Source organism: Hipposideros armiger, unplaced genomic scaffold (genome assembly GCF_001890085.2).
Source record: "Hipposideros armiger isolate ML-2016 unplaced genomic scaffold, ASM189008v1 scaffold_137, whole genome shotgun sequence".
Lineage (NCBI taxonomy): Eukaryota > Metazoa > Chordata > Mammalia > Chiroptera > Hipposideridae > Hipposideros > Hipposideros armiger.
Genome location: NW_017731487.1, coordinates 2863234 through 2881141, shown reverse-complemented (window position 1 = coordinate 2881141; position 17908 = coordinate 2863234). Strand labels below are relative to the sequence as shown.

Here is a 17908-nt window from a genome sequence, read left to right as displayed (position 1 = left end):
TGGCACTCCTACCAAACAAACACACAAACAATTCTTCCTTGTCCTGATTTGAGAGGGGAAAATCCCTGAAAAAGTGTTAATGAGCCTTCATATCTCTTATTCCTATCTACTAAAAACCATACAACTCTGGAGCATTCATGAATGTGAATATGCCTCCCTAGGAGAAAGGGTTAATTAACAGCAGTATTTGTGCAAACTGAAAACTACTTTTTATAAAAAGTGTTCAAACTTTTGAGATATTCTGAAGGTAATAAAAGACATAAAACCCAACAGTGGCTGGAATTATGTCAAATTAATAAAATTAAAATTAATATGAATTAATGTGTCATGACTTGTCATCACAGTCAGAATTAATACGGATTATTAGGCAGAGGGGAAGGGGCAGAAACAGATGAAAAGAATCCAAGGCTCTCAACAAAAAGCGAAAAAACTTTAACTCTCTTCCTGCCCGAACTATTCATAAACTTTCTCTTGGTCCACAGATCTCTGGCCGCCACCATCCCATGACCCCGGCAAAATCATCACCTATAAGTAGTAATTGCTATCAGCATCAGCTAGAGCACAGTGGTGCTTTTTAGGGGGCTAGGATGGCCCTTTTGTGAGCATAGTGCACCCGTCTCCTCTCCTAAACAATTAGCACTTAAACCCCAAAACAATAAAAATGTTTTTGTATAAGAATCTTCATCCTGTCTTCCAACTTTAGCTACAGAGCTCTTCTGACTGCAGTGGTGAAGACACACAACAGAAAAGAGTTTTAGCCTCTGGCAAATAATGGAGTGTGTGTGAGCTGTAATGTGCCAATAGTAACCAGTCTTCGTCCCCTTACTTCATCCACAGCAGCTGAGCCAATTCCAGATATTATTAGAAACAAATGTAATGCCCAGTCCTTCGTCTGACTGCTGCCTATCTCCCCACATCTTAGTAGCTGGATACTGAGTGGCCATAATGGCAATACAGAAATGTTACACCTTCTGCTCAAAGATTCCCAACTCTGGCCAAGATACATAGGTTTTGAAGGACAGTTTAATACACCCACTGGTGACACTAATACTCCCTTCTAAATTTGTCAATCTGCATCAAAACCATTACACATACACAACCATAATCTACCAACATTTACAGATCAGTGCTACCAAAAGAACCAAGGGAACTACAATGTCTATACTTCCTTCCCCTTAGAGAACTTGCAATTTACTAGTTAGTCTCCAGAAACTACTTTAGCCACTGACTGATGAAGGAAAAGACAAAATAAAACAGAACAGTTAAGTCGTATCTCAGCTTGATCATAGGTAATCCAAGTGAACAGACATCCTGATAACTAATAGGAGGATGTTCTAATAATTAAAAATAGGTCAAAATTGCTTTGCTAGCTTAGCATATAGGTCAAGTTTTGCTATATCTGAGGAACCCTATTAAAAATAGATAATAGCTTATACTAGTAAAGACACCAGTGTACTTCCGTATTTGTCTTTGTAAGTCTATGACAAATTGAATTAAGCCACTTCTACATCGTAGAAATTACATAATTATTTGCACATGATTTTTTCCATCTATGACTAACCCATGCCACATACATTTGTATCTGCTATCATTATATACAACCCTCTAGTCTAGCCTCTAGTCTACCAGCTGTTATAGGACACAAAGGAAAGAATAGGGTCAAAAGGAATTTAAGAGGCTATGGTAAGAACATTATTCTTCATTTGCAACTCAACTTATATAGGTTACTGCTTATATTCCACTGAACTACTTACTGGGTACAGCACAAAAAATAACCTTGAAAAATAAAGTAGTGCTTAATAGTATATAAAAGAAAAAATAAAGATGAAGTCCTTATTCTTACATACCCTTAACAGCTTACCAATATTGATGTGAATTGGGTGCAATTTATTTTGGGGACAGGCACAAGAAGAACTCAGGACACTCGTAAACTCCAGACAATACGAAATTGGGTCTCATTACTAGACTAGATGAGAAAGAAAATACATTAATATAATAACACATTCTTATAAATAGGAGAATTAGAGAAAAGGTAAGAAAGTACACAATATAGGAAAAAACCATACGTAGTTCCACATGGCTAGAGCACAGAGAGAAGAAAGGAACGAACAGTGAGGAAGGAGGCTGAAGAGAAAGGCTGGAAGGTTTTAAAGACCCTGATTCTCCCCCACTTCCACACAAGAGAGAATTCAGAGAAAGGAGAAACAATCTCAGAAGAATGGGATCTGTAAAGGAAGGCTTTACAATGAAGGGCATCGGGAACGGAAAGAACACTACTCTAGAAAAGTTGAATTTGAGTTCACTGCTAACTGGATGAGTAAGTCAATCAATGTGCCTTGGTTTCCTTACAGGTAAACACATGTCTCACCTACCCATAATTGCACATAGGACAGTACAAGGAAACAGATCTGAAAGTATTAACAAGATGTAATTTGTAAGTGACTATGGAAGGAGTGCAGTGACACCTAAATTATATCTTGTAGGATGGTTGTGATTTCAACACACAGAAAAGGGAGAGGAAAGGCTTTTCAAATGAGAATAGCAGTGAGTAGACGGACAGAAGCAAAATACAGAGTGCTCTGGGTGAACAATTTGGCTGGAGCACTAACAATGGAGTAATCACAAGTTTTCCTTAAGTGAACTTAGGCCAAACCACTTTTGATTATATTTTCCACGAGTTGAGAATTTCAGATTAAGGATACATTGAACGAATATTTCAAATGGTACTGGGCAACTGGATACCCACATGAAAAGAATGAAGGCTGGACCCCTTCCCTCATACCACATGCGAAGATTAACTCAAAATGAACCAAAAACCGTAACATAAGAGCTAAGCTAATAAAACTCTCAGTGAAAGCATTAAGTGTAAATCTTCATGAACTCAGATTAGACAACGGTTTTTTAGATATTACAACAAAAGCACAAGCAACCTAAATAAAAAACTAAATTGTACTTCAAATTTAACAACTTTAAATATCTTGGCAGATGTGGGAAAGGAGACAAAATAAAAATTTCCACAGGACCATCAGTACAGTAGTCACCACCATCCGCAATTTTGCTTTCCTCATTTAGTTACCCACAGTCAAAAGTAGTCCGAAGATATTAAATGGAAAATTCCAGAAACAATTCATAAGTTTTAAATTGCATGCTCTTCTGAGTAGTGTCATGAAATCTCGTGCCATCCCCTTCCATCCCACCCAAGACATCCAATCATCCCTTTGTCCAGTGTCTCCACCCTATATAAGCTGCCTGGCCATTAGTCACACAGTAGGGCATCTTGGTTATCACACTGATCAACTGTCACAGTACCGCCATGCTTGTTGTGTTCAAATCACCCTTATTTTACGTAATTATGGCCCCAAAGTACAAAAGTAGTGATGTTGGCAATTCCAATATACCAAAGAGACACCATCAAGTGCTTCCTTTAAGTGATAAAGTGTGTATGTTTAGTAAAAACATAGTATATATAGGGCTTGGTACTATCCACGGTTTCAGGCATCCACTGGGGGCATCCACTGGGGGTCTTGGAACATAATCCCTGTGGACAAGGGAGGACTACTGTAGCTTCATAAAGACTCTCAATTTGTTGAAGAACATACTTGTTTAAAGTCACTTCAATATATTGTTTCCTATTTCAAATGTCAGTCCTTGGCTATTTAAGTATTATATATATATATATATATATATATATATATATATATATATTTCTAAATACATTAAAAGCTAAATTACATAAAAATTAACTTTCACATAGCACAAATGTTAATGGAATATTTAGTACTTCCAAGCTCTTAAGTTTTTGACATTACCAAGAACCAAATACCTGGTCTCTGCAATCAGCTCCTAAATAATCTCGAGTATTTTCTGATTAAAGGATACATAAACCTTTACTGTAACCTTTCTAACTGTTTCACTCGTCCATCAGAATCCTGAGAGAGCAGCACAAGCATTGAAGATCTAAAAAGTACACATATTGCCAAATACTTGGAAACAGCACCAGGCTGATAAATCAGAACACTTAATATGTATGTTTCACTGCAGTGTCTCAATACTAGTTTTTGAAAGGGCAAACCTTTTCTTAGCTGTGTTCAAGTAATGTCTGATGGAATGAGCAACACAAGAAGGAAAACGGGGATACTAATTCTAAATGAGTAATATCAGTAAGTTTCTTGGGTAGTAAAAAAGTCTGATCTGAAAATGAATATCGTTATGGTTTTCAAGCATTTTCACATACCTTACCACTTATTTCCCACAATCACCCTGACTTTTACAAGCAGCAACCTAAGGCTGCCCTTTAAGAAAGTATTTACATTAAATTTACAGAAAAGTCCTTATAGTCACGGTCTCACCAACTATACCATTGTTTCTCCACTTCTCTAAATAAAGTCTGCAGCAAACATCCAGAAGAGAGAACATTCAAAGTCAGAGTTAGTAAACTAAGGATGTTATACAATACTTAGTACCATGCTATGTCAAATTCAACTGGAGCAAAAGGTCCAGATGACTAAGATTATGGATTACTGCTCATCTGGATAGAAAAAATATAATTGGAGAGTCAAGATCTGTGTGAAAGACAAGTTTCACTGCTTCAACCAATGCTGGCTAATAGCTAACCTGACTTACTATCTCCAAAAGCTGTATAATTTGCAAACCTAAATAAATGCAACTGGCTCCAAAAGACTCCTTATTTCATTCATGCCAACTCTGCTTTCGGTTGGGTATTGCGAAATGAAGAGAAAGACCATATGAACCTTACATCACCATTCTCAATACAAGGAAGCGGAAGCCCTTCCAACATACCAGCTCTTAAGTTTTCAGGGTTTAACAGGGACTTTTTATTACCAAGTATCTAAAATCAACTTTTAAATTATCCAGTCTGTGATTTTTGTCGTCTCCAAACCTGTATTCCTAGAACAATTTGGAAGGTAAAGGGACGGGACAATGAGAAGGGAGGACCAGGCTTTATAGACTCATTATCACCACATAAAGACTCAGAAAACTGCTCAATCACCCAGCACAGTGATGTTGAGCAAGTCTCACAGAATTTCCCTAGAGCAGCATTTTCAAAGTGTGGTCTGGGGACCTCAAGGGCCTTTCCCTACACCCTTCTGGGTGGGTGACTGGGGCACAAAGTCAAATCTTTTTCACAATGCTAAGATGCTATTTGCTTTATCATGCTCATTATCTCATGAGTAGTTTCCCAGAAGCTATAAGAGATGTGATAATGCAACAGACAGAATGTAAAGCAATGCCACTAATGCTCACTCGATTTTGTTTATTTTTAAAAATGTTATTATTCCATTTATATGAGGTATCTAGAATAGTTAAATTCAGAGACAGAAAGTAGGATGGTGGTTGCCAGGAGGGGAGAATGGGGAGTCAGTGTTTAAAGGGTACAGAGTTTCAGTTGGGGAAGATGAGAAATTTCTCAGATGGCTGATGGTGACGGTTGCACAACAATGTGAATATACTTATTAATGCCGCAGAACTGCACACTTAAAATGGTAAATTTCACACTATGGATCTTTTACCACAATTTAAAAAAACCACATGCCATGTTAACTTCCAGTGGGTATATTATTCTAAATGAATTAGTAATTATTCATTCTAAGTGGATTACAAAATTCTCAGTTTCTAATAATGTAAATATCTATACAGATAATCACAAACAAAAGCTTTTGGGTTCCACATTTTTTTTTTTTTTAGCTGAACCATCCTGCCACCTGTTGGCAGCTCAGTAGCAGCTCAGCTGGGGCTAGGCACCGAACAGCTGTTGCTCAGAGCTCTCACTCTTGAGTGAGCTCTTAAGCAACTGAGCCACTCAGCAGGCCCTCTCTGGGTTCCACAATATTTGTAAGTGTGCAAAGGGGTCCTGAGACCAAGAAGTTTAAGAATCAGTACCCTAATGTATGGTCAGTTATGTAAGTCTTACACTGCACCCTACCCATCAATCTAATTAGTATTCACTACCAAATAAAAACATGGTGCCAAGTCTATCAGTCCTATCTTCTAGGGGATATCAACACTTTTCTATGCATTCTCATATCTTGAGGTCAACAAGACATAAATTTCATGGTTTTTCTTGCTATAGGTACTAAAGACATTCAATCAGCAATGGAGAATATTGTATCCTTAATACACTGCAACCAACAACTACAGTGAACACCCACATACCCACCACCCAGATCCTACCATTAACCTTTGACCATACTTGCTCTATCACATATCCATTTCTATTAGTTTTTATATAAACTGAAGACATCAGTACAGGAATATTGATCATTACGTACAATGAAATGCACAAACGTTAGGTGCGTATTTGTGGAGTTTGGACAAATGCAATACCTGCGTAACTCAACCCCCTATCAATACAAAGAACATTACAATCACTACAGAAAGTTCCCCCCTCCTCCTTCCCAATCGCCACCTCCATTCCCACAGAGGCCACAACTCTCCTGATTTTTCACCCAGACTACTTTTGCTTGTTCTATAATTACATATAAATTGAACCACACTATGTGCTTTCTCATGCAAAGCTTCTTTCACTTAGCATGTTTTTGAAATTCATCTATGTTGTAACATGTGTCAGCAGTCCATTCCTTTTTACCACCGAGTAGTGTTACATTGTATGACTATACCAGTCTGTTTATCCATTTTCTTATTATGGATTGTTTCCAGTTTTCTGCTCTTAGAATAAAGCTCATATGGACACTCTTGTACAGGTCTTTTTCTGGACCTAAGTTTTCATTCCTCTTGTGTAAATACCAAGGAGTGGAATTTTTAGGGGGAAAAATAACCTTTTAATTATGGAAAATCTCAAACTTACGTAAGAGAACAGTATTATGAATTCCCATAAAAACCAGCTGCAACTATATTAATTCACAGATGTTCCCACCATTATTTTGAAGTCCTAGATATCATTATCATCATTTAGTCTTTAAATACATCAATATGCAAACATTGTTTTCAAATCTAGTCAAACTATTTATCATGAAATACTCAAGAAACCTTCACCATTGATTTATCTATGGATTAAGAACTTAATTATGGGTGGTGAACACATAATGTGATATATAGACAATATATTACAGAATTGTACACTTGAATCCTATGTAACTTTGTCATCCCAATAAACTTTAATTTTAAAAAAGCTTAATTAAAGCAATGAACTATAATTTTTCTTCTCTTTACATCTTTAAATAATGCCTCTCTAATACACTTCCTTGATACCTAGAAAGCCAATGGTACAAAGATACTTTACGTTGTTACTCTGAAAGAACTAGGGCTAAATACAAAAATTGGTATTGATAAATATAAAGGAACATCGATATGACCAAGCAGATCTCCCAACTGTCAAGCACCCTGAATTAACTAATGCTATGGTGTCATTTTATGAATGAAACTGTATGAGACTTTAAAAAAGTCTGGTACTTAGCCCTTTGTGAGAACAAAGGTAATCTTCATTACACCCAATATTGGATACCAGGAGGTATCTCCAGCAGCTACCATGCATTTAGGGCCAAATGTGGTTCACTTTGTTTAGAGCCACACCACCTGGGTTCAAATTCTTGCCCTGCCACTCATTAGCTGTGGGATATTAACCAAGTTACTTAACTTCCTTACGCCCTAATTCTCTCAACTTTAAAACAGAAACAATACTGTATCAATCCAATTTATGGGGACAAAGTGAGTATATAAAGGCAGGCGCCATCATCACCAATTTATAGATGAGGAAACGGAGCCTGAGAGATTAAGAAACTTGTCCATGGTCACAAAACTGTAAGGTTACGGAGCAATGGTTAAAAAACAGTCTGTCTTGATTCCAAAGCCCATAATTTTTCCATTATGTCAATAAAATTAAATTATGATTCATTAACTATCAAGAATATCAGTCTTACTTCAAAATAACCAGTATTACATATTTTCATTAAGAGAGTAATTTAGAACACTTAAATAAATTCAAGCATATTACTGAATTAAGTTTACAGAGCTTTTACACACCGACACTGACAACTTTCAGTTTCTATATGCTATTTTAAATGATTTTTATTTGAAAAGTCAGAACATAGACCTTAGTCCCTGAAATTGTTTATACATTATACCAAAGCAGTCTACTGAAATTAGTCTACTAAAGGACCATCAACATAAAAGGATAACACGGGGTTGAGACAAAGGTTATCTTGCATACATTTTCTAAGTGTCTCTTTCTTACTCCAAGGCCACTGACCCATAAATGATAGATTTTGTTCCCAAGTCCCAGAACACCCCTGTGGACCTCTTTGATTTTATCAATTTGTCTTTGCCTCACACCCAAGTTCCTAAGGACTCCCAAACATCTTACACATGCTATTTAACCACTGCCCAGCTGTCTTACAACTTATTAATCTTTTTCAACTACTATTCCTAACACTCCATATTAGGATCACCAATAATGTCTGTACACCCCTTCCTGAAATCATTTCACTAGTCATTAGTTTTTCAACTTTTCATGTACCATTAATGACGTGTACTTCAACCTGGACTTCTTAAAAAAAACACAAAAAAACCCAAAAACACTCATTTTAGAGTTGGGAGAAAGTCAGAGTAGAGGTAGAACAGCTAAGACCTACATAACTTTATAGTTCCAAAAAATCAGAATTGGTGGAAGAGACCCGGAAATTTTAGCCCAACCCTCTGGTTTCACACATGACACTGGGAGAGTGATAACTTAGTAAAATCTTCTGACTTCTCTCAGATTCTAAGACGATTTTGCTTGGCCATTCGGGCCCTCTTATTATCCTTTGCTTTACAGATTACTCATTTGGATTTTTAACATTTTTTTCTGCCCCTACAGTTCTATACCCTTTTCAACACAGTGATTATCAAAATGGTTGCGTTGTCCACCATATTCATTTTGAGTAAACAGTCGAATTCCACCCCCAACCTATTCTATGAAGGGGAAAGAAGAGGCTGAGACTCTGCTGTTTAGGACCAAAATTTTGCCTATCCTCCATGTTACTTCTCCTAGTCTTCTATAACAAGTCAGTTTCACCTACTTCCTCCACACCAAATGAAAAAAGAAAACCTCACTGTAGTACTAATGTTCTGAAACTTCAGGTTTTACTCTTCTTTCCTCATTATTTTGATAGACTCCTTATTAAATTATCAAACTCTTGTTCACTGGTCTATCACTTTTGTTTATCAGTTGAGATTACAGACTGGTAGTTATTAGCATTCAAACCATGAATTCTAGATGGTGCTACATGCACACCATTCAAAATCATTAAAAAATCATCAATGTCTCCCCACCGACAACCAAATGAGGAGAAAACTGACATTCTTATATAGTTCCTACCTTCCTTTCCAGGCTTTTCTCCTGCAACAGCTCTATACATGTTCTGCTCCAGTCACAGAAATCTTCCCTGCATAAGGTCTATCCTGTATATTCTTTCTGCCTGGACTACTGACCCCATCTCAGACCCTCCTTCCTCAATGTTCATTTCAAGAGCCACTCTTCGTGAAGCCTTTCCTGAGGTTTCTGTTTCCTCAGAACTACAATACATCTAGCATTCTGTTCATAAGCATCTGATGGGAATTATATGCACATTTGTGTATTGCTCACATGTACTCGTTATAAATTACTGGAGGACAAAGTCTATGGTTCTCAGCTTTGTTCTTCCTCACACTGCTTATCAGCACAGTGCCTTGCTCACACTAAGTTCTCAAATAGTTGCCAACTTGAAGATGCGCTTTTCTAGGGTTTGTTTTTTGTTGTTTTTTTTTAACAGGTTGGCCATTAAGTCAAAATTAGTCTCAAGCCATTTTACCAATAAAAATATTTTATTTATGCCTGTCTCAGGTTAATCAAGTTAAACTCTAATTCACTTGGTATATATAAAAAAAAATGTCCTAATTTCAGGGGTTCTCTCCTACTGAAATGATGGTCTACTCTAAAATACCTGGTTTCTCTTTTGAGTAACTCATCAGCTAAACAAACTGTCGTCCATTTATGCCATCATAAAAACAAAAAATTTATAAGAGCCACAGAATAAAACAAATATTCCTTGTCTCAGAGTTAACTTGCTAGAGAATAGGAGAAATTTTGTGGTAATTCTGAATTACTGCAGGGTAACTAACAAACTGCAAAGTAATAACTGACCAAAAAGAGACTGGAATATGCTGTCTGACCCCCCACCCCTTCATATCTAGAAAAGCTTCTCATTAACATGGAATTCTTGAGAATCTTCCCTGATAACAGAGTCAATACTGAAAATAGCCATTACCATATGCTACTGAAGTCTACTATGGCTTTCAAGCTGGTCAATTTCTTGAATACAAGCAATTTAGTTCAAAATCCTTTTATAAGTGCCTCCTCTATGCCAGGCAGGGAGTGGAAGCTAGGAAGAGCTAGATAAATAAAGTCTCGCCTTCATAAAGCAAATAATCTCAATAAAGTCCTCTCCACTTAGGACACACTCTCCGCATTGCCTTCTTTGCCCCTTTACCAGCTATCTCCATCAGCCATATTTTTGTTCAGATCACCTGTTATTGTATTGGAAAAATAGGTTAAAGTTAAAATAAAATTTCTTGCCCCATCAATCTGATGGGGAAAGGAAGAGAAAGTTGGAAGGGAAAGAGGCATCTCCCCCTCTGTTCTCTCTTGAAAAATCACAGTCTAGCACATGCTTGTCCTTAAAACCCACCTAAACTACAATGAGGAACAAACAGGTCAAAAACCAGTAGGCCTCTTTAGAAGTGGCACTTAAAAAAAAGGCAACTGATATTTCTTCTTTTATTGGTAGAAATGACTGCAGTTTTAAAACACTTGAAAACACTCTAAGATATTATGCAGGCATTTAAACTTTAAAAGCTTATCTTACTGACCAAAAGGTCTATGCAATGACAAAGCTAAAAATGTTCTCTCTCACTAATAAGGGTGAATCACAACAGTCACCTACTCCACCCAATAGCCACCCTTGCTAAGACTGGACAGTTCAAAACCTGGAGAGCTTGCCTTGCCTACTCCACACCAGAAAGGAATTCAATTCAATACAGCGGTGTTTAAGTGCAGCCATGTAGTATCAAGCACATGTTATTAAGCACTGAAATTTACTAGGACATTTTGTTCTTTAGATTTAGCTGTGCCCTTTCCATATTTACCCAAGTTTCCCACTTCCCCCATTTTTAACAGAGAAAAGCTCAACAGACACTCTAACTTGAAAAATTAAGTTATCTGTTCAGATTTCTGGAGTAAATTTCCATTACTAGTTTTGGGAGGAAAACCGCATACATACATTGTTTGTACGGAAAAGGTATCCGTCTGCACCTTCTTTCAACTGGGCCTGGAGTCTATGAATTGATTAAACGCATTTAAAAGGTTCCCAAATATCCTCAATAAGCTTAAAAAAAAGTTCAGTCTGGCGGAAACCTGCTCGGGTGTTTCGAAGCTATATTGTGCGGTAGCAACCTGGGAAAAGATCTGCTCATCCTGGAAAAGCAGCTCTGGAGTCTCCACTGAAACAGCACGTTGAGAAGGGCAAGGCTAACCTCCTCAGACCCTGGACGTCGGCAGACGACGAGGTACGTCCCGCAGCATTTCTTTCCCGCTCCCATGAGCTTCTCAATGAAAAGGCCTCACACAAAAGCGCCGCGGCGCCCCAGGGGCACAGTTCCACTCTCCCCCCACCCGGATCGGCGCTGACTCACCAGGACCGTGGTGCAGATGGACCTCAGTTCGGACTCCACTTTCTCCCGATAGTCCTTAATCAGCTGCAGCTTCTTGTCGGAGGTGTCGGTTTTCTGCTCGATGCTCGAGATGACCCTCCAGGCGGACCTGCGGCCCCCCACCACGTTCTTGTAGGCCACCGAGAGCAGGTTGCGCTCCTCGTTGGACAGCTCGGCGCCCTGCTCCGTCACGGCCTTCATGCAGGTGGCCATGTCGTCGTAGCGCTCGGCCTGCTCGGCCAGCTTCGCCTTCTGGATCAGCTCCGTCTTCTCCATGGGGACGGGGAGGAGAGCGAGGGCGAGCACCGACCGGGATCCGGAGGAGGCGTGCGGAGGGCCTGCGGGAGGGCAACAGGCCGGGCCGCCGACAGCAGGGCGGGGGCGGCGCTGTCAGACAATGAGCCCGCCACCCCGGGCCGCCCGCCGCCCGCCCGCCGCCGCCCCTTTTGTCTGTCCCTGCACGCGCAGCCCAGTTGAATTTCCCTCCCCCGCCCACGCTCCCCGCGGGGCGCCCGGGAGGCCTGGGGGCGCCTGCAGAGGCGGCCAGAGGCGGGGGGGAGGCGAATGAGAAGGAGGGAGGAGGAGGGAGGAGGAGGTGGAAGAGGAAGGGCCGCGCCCGCGCCCGCCGGGCCCGGCCCAAGATGGAAACGGCCGTTGGCCCGCACCTTCCCGCCGGAGCCGTCCCTGAGGAGAGCGGCGTCGAGGCCGGCCGCTCCCGGAAGCCGGCCTCCCGCCCTTCCCTCAGGCCCGGCCAGACCCGACAGGGGCCGGGGGCGACCCTGACGCTCACCTTCACGTCTCCGCGGCCGCGGCGCGAGTCCCACCACTTTGATCTGCTTTGGGCTTTAGCCGAGGACCCTCCCGTCTCAGCCTACCCCGGAGCCGAGGGGCGGGCCGCCGCGCGGCTGCCCTCGCTCCCGCCGCCCAATGACGCGCCGAGATGCCCCCGGGAGTTCCGCCTCCCACCCCGCCACTGGCCAATGGCGACCGAGCGCGCGGAAGGGGGCAAAAAGGGCGGGGCTGGAGGGGAAGCGGAGGCTAGGAGGGTGGGTCGGCTTGGGCAAGTTCGGTTGGCCCGCAGGCTGCGGCTTCGGCCACGGGGTTTCCTCCAATTAGATCCAGGGTAAAAGGACGTCACTGTTGCCATGGCGATGCTGTTACCAACTCCCCTCATCCTCCCTGCCACCCCCGGCACTTGTGGGTGCGGCACGGGAGCTGGAGGCTCGCGCGACCTCTCCTGTGGTGGCGGCGTCTCCTGCAGCAGCATTTGTGCAGTTGGTGCATTGCATCTTGTAGACTTATGCAGCTGCAGCTCTACTCGGCCCTGGTGAGGCCAGTCCTGGGTGGGTGACACAATCGGCTGTTTTGTTGCACAAGCGCCTTTCTTTCCTCCACCTTCCTATTCGTGACAAAGGTTTGGAGCTCAATACACTGAACCCAGCCTTTTTAATAACATTACAATTGGGGCTGCGAATTCAAAATAATCCCATCCCCATTAAAGAGGAATTAGCTCCTGGACAAAATAGCACAAGTATGGTTTTACATGATACATTCAAGTTTTCAGATGGGAACCTAAAGCTGAAATTTCCCTGTACATTACCCGCAAAAGTCCTGACAGGTCTCTCTAGCAATGCCAGCTATCATGATTTTCTTCAAAATGAAAAATGACATTAAGGATAATTTGGAGCAAAACACCCATTAACATCCCCCTCCCCACGCCCGACCCCCCCACCCACACACACACACAAAGCAACTGTTTGTATATTTCCTTCTGGCCTTTCCAGGTTATGCATCTAAATACATATTCTTCACATCATTGTCTTATATGTACTTTTTATTTTCTGGTATTTTTGACAGTACACTTGAAAAGCTAAACTTCTTTCCCTAGATGTTGTGACTTCTGATTTTCTCCTAGTGAACACCCGTCTGAGGTGAGAAAGATTACCCCAGATGCCTTTAATTTAGGGTCATCATTTGCACTTCCTCTTTAAACTAGACACTCCCTTCCAGCCACTCCCTTCAAATAAAGTGGGTGTCCTGGGAGTCTGGAAAGTGGCCTCTGTGTCATCTTAAGGTGAAAATTGCCGTCTGGGCTTATGCTACCATGATTCCAGTTCCAGCACATCCAAGGGAGAATGGATCACTGAAAGCAAAAAAATGCCTCAGCCGAGAAAGAATTTCAAATTCTAAATGGAGATGGAGCAGATCTGGAGAATCTCTAGAAAGAAAGATCTGAATGCACACAGATAGCAGGAGAAGGTGCTGACTTTCCAGAAACTCCGACTCCCTTCCAGCTGCCCCTCCCTGTCCCGACTTGTAGAGGTTGCTTTGTGCTTTGACAGACAGGAGAGGGCTGGGCTGGAAAGGGCCTGCGTCTTAATGCAGAAATGCCTTACTATGTTCTAGCGTTCTAATGGAGGGCCCTGCTGTTATTTCTGGAATCCCTGGGGCCAGGCTGCAGACATACAAGTGTTTATGGCCATGTGGGCTGGGGTGGAGTCGGACACCAAGAAATCCCATTGGAAAGAATTTGCATGTGGAAGGTCAGATAAAATGTTTTCTGTGTGACCACTGAATTAGAGACAGGCCGAGCATGGGGACAAACCAGTGGAGGTGGATGGGAGATGGCTACTCTTGAGGGGAATTGTCAGGACTGAACCTCTGTGGTAGGGAGGGAGGGAACCGGCAAGCACACTAATTCTTTCTCAGAAAGTCCGGGCTGTACTGCCATCTCCCCGGGTGACCTTGGGCAAGATGTTACTGCTCTCTGTAAAATTTCTAAATTTTACAGTCTCTAAGATTTCTGCTTTCATTCAATCATCAAATATTTATTGAGCATCAACTCATATAGTTATGATCATCTGGAATCCTGGGTGAAAACTGCTTCGAAACAATGGCACACTATGAAATTAAGTCTTTTATGAGAGACCAGAAAGATCACTGCATAGCTAAAGGCCTCTGCACCTGAAAGGACTTCGGCTGAGAAAATTAAAGCTCTGGGAACTTGGGGTCCCTGGACACATAAAGAGCTAACATTTATTGAATAATTACACGTGTCAGACACTATTTTAAGTCTTCTGCAAGTATGTATTAACTCACTTAATCTGCCTATGCCTCTAGGAAGTCGGTACTATTATGAGCCATGTCCATTTCACGGATGAGAAAATTGAGGCACAGGGAGGTTGAGCAGCAGACCAGGAGTCACACATCTAGTGAATGGCAGAGCCTGGATGTGGACCTGGGCATGTGGCCTCCGCACCAAAACCCATCCATGTAACCACTCCACCATATCTTGGCTCGGTGCCGTAGGGACTCGAGGAAAGATCAGATTAGGTCTGTCCTCTAGGAGTTTCATCCTAGTAAACATGAAATGTGCTAAATGTTCACATTCAACGTGCTGAGAGGAACTCTAGGGAACAGACAGCTAACAGAGATGAAGTACTGAGAAGTTATTATTTAATTTGTATGATGTTCTTGTTATTTTATGTTTTTCTAAATTACTTAGTGAGAAGAAGCTGCTGGAGCAGGAGGGAGCGCATAGAACGTGGAGCCAGAAGATCCCAAATCCCAGCCCTGCTATTTATTTGTGGTTTGATCTTGGACACAGTGATTCTCTCTGAACCTCAGTTTCCTAACCTGTATGAGAATCCCTACCTTTGAGTGGTTGTGGAGCTCTCACATAGCCAAATGCTGGGCCTATAGCAAGTGTTCAGTAAATACTAGTTTGTTCCCTTCTTTCGCTCTGCTTGGGGGTGTTGTGCTGGGGGAGGGAGGGAGGTGTCTGTCATGCTGGAGGGAGTCTTAGAGCCTTATAAAACGTTAGTGAAGGCTTATCTCCTGAAGCACTGTTGTAATTAGTGGAGTTAATGGTCTGCAGAATGGCCACATTCAGTGTACATTTCAGAATGAATGAGTCCTCCTGGCTGAGTTTACTCTCATAAATTGTTTTGGTGGTTTATTTGCCCAGAGCAGTGAATCATCAGAGAAGAGCTTCTTTCTCTCCTGCCATATGGCAGATATTTTACTCACAAACGAACATTTGAGTGGGACTTTTCACCACAAATTCCCATATAATCATTCTCAATACTTCTGTTTAGTGGGTAGTTGAAGAGTTGCCCCTCACGATCCACTCCACCTGGAGGTGCTAAATGAGATTCAGAGAGAGCCCGTACAGGTGCGGAACTCAAAGGTGCCTGGTCAGGGAAGTCTTCCTGCACGTTTCCCGGCTTGGGACCGGGTCAGTCCTGTAGAATTCAGTCTCCCCACAGGCCTGCAGCAGGTGAGGTTGATTCTTGCCATCGTAGCAGCCCTCTGTGTCCGCAGTTGCCCCACTCCTGGCATCTCCTGGACACCTCTCAGCCACACAGCGTTCTCCAGCTCTTACTGTGTGCTCTCAGGAAAAAATCTTATTGGATCATTCCATCATCAAAAACCAGAAAAGTCTTCAAGCAATATTTCTTTTGCCAAGATTTGCATATTAAGAGGAAAGAAAGTTCTTATATTTAATTTTCATTCCACAATGATATGATACATTTTAATTGCTTTAAGTATATGTCTAGGATATAGCAGTCTCTCCTCTCTTCACTGCCACACTGTGAACTTCCTGGGGGCATGGGTTTTCTTTTTTGATTTGTATCCCAAGTGCCCTCTCAACTAGGTATTGTGATACCCACTGTACGGTTGAATAAACTGAAGCTCAGGGAGGTTGAATTACCTGTTGAAATTGGTAATAGAGTTAAGATTCAAAAAGAGGTCTGTGTGGTTTCAATCTGCTTCTGCTACAATAAACAGGATTCCGTGCTATCTGTAATGGAAGATGGGGGCTCCAATGTTTGCTGGCCCAGAAACAATGTTTAGTTATTTGAGGCTGGTAGGTGGCTAAGTATATATCCACCAGTGAGTCAGCCACTGATTGCATTTTCATATGGAAGTCTCTGTTTTTACTGTGAATGTATCTGCAAGCAGAGGGTGCCTCCTCCTCCCTGTGTGTTTCCTTTAATTAATTATGTGTCTGTCTCTCCCCTCTTCTCCCAGCTCCTCCATTAGACAGTGACCTTCTAGTGGGCAGAGCTTCATCTGTGCTTGTGTCCCTGGTGACTCTGACTGGCCCGTAGAAGGCATTCAGTGAAGGTCTGTTTTGAGGGTGGACCCAGGCCATCAAGGGGACATTTCCAATGCCAGCAATTATTTGCATTACATGCTTACTTTGTGTCCAACTGTAAGTTCACAAAGGAAAGCACACAAAGTAGCGCTATCAGTTCCGCAGGTATTCCATAAACATGGAATTGCGTCTGCTCTGATGAGTACACTAAGAACCTTGAAGTTAGCAGGGAAGGTCCCTGAGCAGTCAGAAAAACGTCTAGAGTTCCCGCACTAATGCTCACACACAGTTCACTCAAAGGAGCACTCCAATTCAATTTCCTGTTAGTTTGTTCAACAAAATATTTAAGGGTCTACCATGTGCCAGACACAGTGCTAGGGGCTGGTATTCCACAAATGATTCAGATACCCTCTGTGCCTGCAAGGAGCCTGATGGAGAGCACGGAGGTGGGGCGTCTAACTCAGAGCCCAGGGAAAAGCCGGGAAGACCTCGCTTTTTTTTCGGTTCTCAGATGCTCCACTACGTGATTTCCAAGCCCACAGTGGTCTAAATGTGGCTGTTTGGGAGGTAGGAAGAAAATTGCTCCTGGGAATCCCTGAAATCCACTCCACCTTCTCTACATCCAGATGATTCAGTGTAGAGGAAGAGCTGAGTGGGGCTTTGGGACCAGCCCAGGCGGGTCCCCATGGGCTGACCTGGGATACAGTCTACTTATAAGATCTATGCAAGGTAATCAGTTGTCAGGGCAGAGACAACAAACCCACAAAAAGCCAGTGAAAAAGCCCAAAAGTCTGGTTCTATTTAGTGGGAGGACACATAACCCATATGCCTCAGGCAGGGTCTAGGTACGTAGCAATCAATGAGCCTTAATAATCATCACAAAACATGTTCATTACATTCTCTTTTTTTATTGTTGTTGTTGAAGTCAGTTATATATGCATACATATATATATATATATATATATACACACACACACACACACACACACACACANACACACACACACACACACACACACACACATACACACACACACACACACACATATATATATATATATTTAAGTGTAGAGAGAGAGGCATTTCAAAAAAAGTTTTGGTGCA

The 17908-nt window shown here is 41.8% G+C and overlaps 1 protein-coding gene across 1 annotated transcript in view; it reads right to left on the bottom strand.

Moving 5' to 3' along the window:
* YWHAQ (tyrosine 3-monooxygenase/tryptophan 5-monooxygenase activation protein theta) overlaps window positions 1-12601 on the bottom strand; it is a 30368-nt gene extending 17767 nt beyond the window's left edge. Inside the window, exons 1-2 of the mRNA XM_019650045.1 lie at window positions 12494-12601; window positions 11686-12041 (exon numbers count right to left, since the gene is read on the bottom strand). Of these exons, the coding sequence (XP_019505590.1) occupies window positions 11686-11979 (294 nt within the window). The 5' untranslated portion in view covers window positions 11980-12041; window positions 12494-12601. The remainder of the gene's footprint in view (window positions 1-11685; window positions 12042-12493) is intronic.
* Window positions 12602-17908: the final 5307 nt, after the last annotated feature.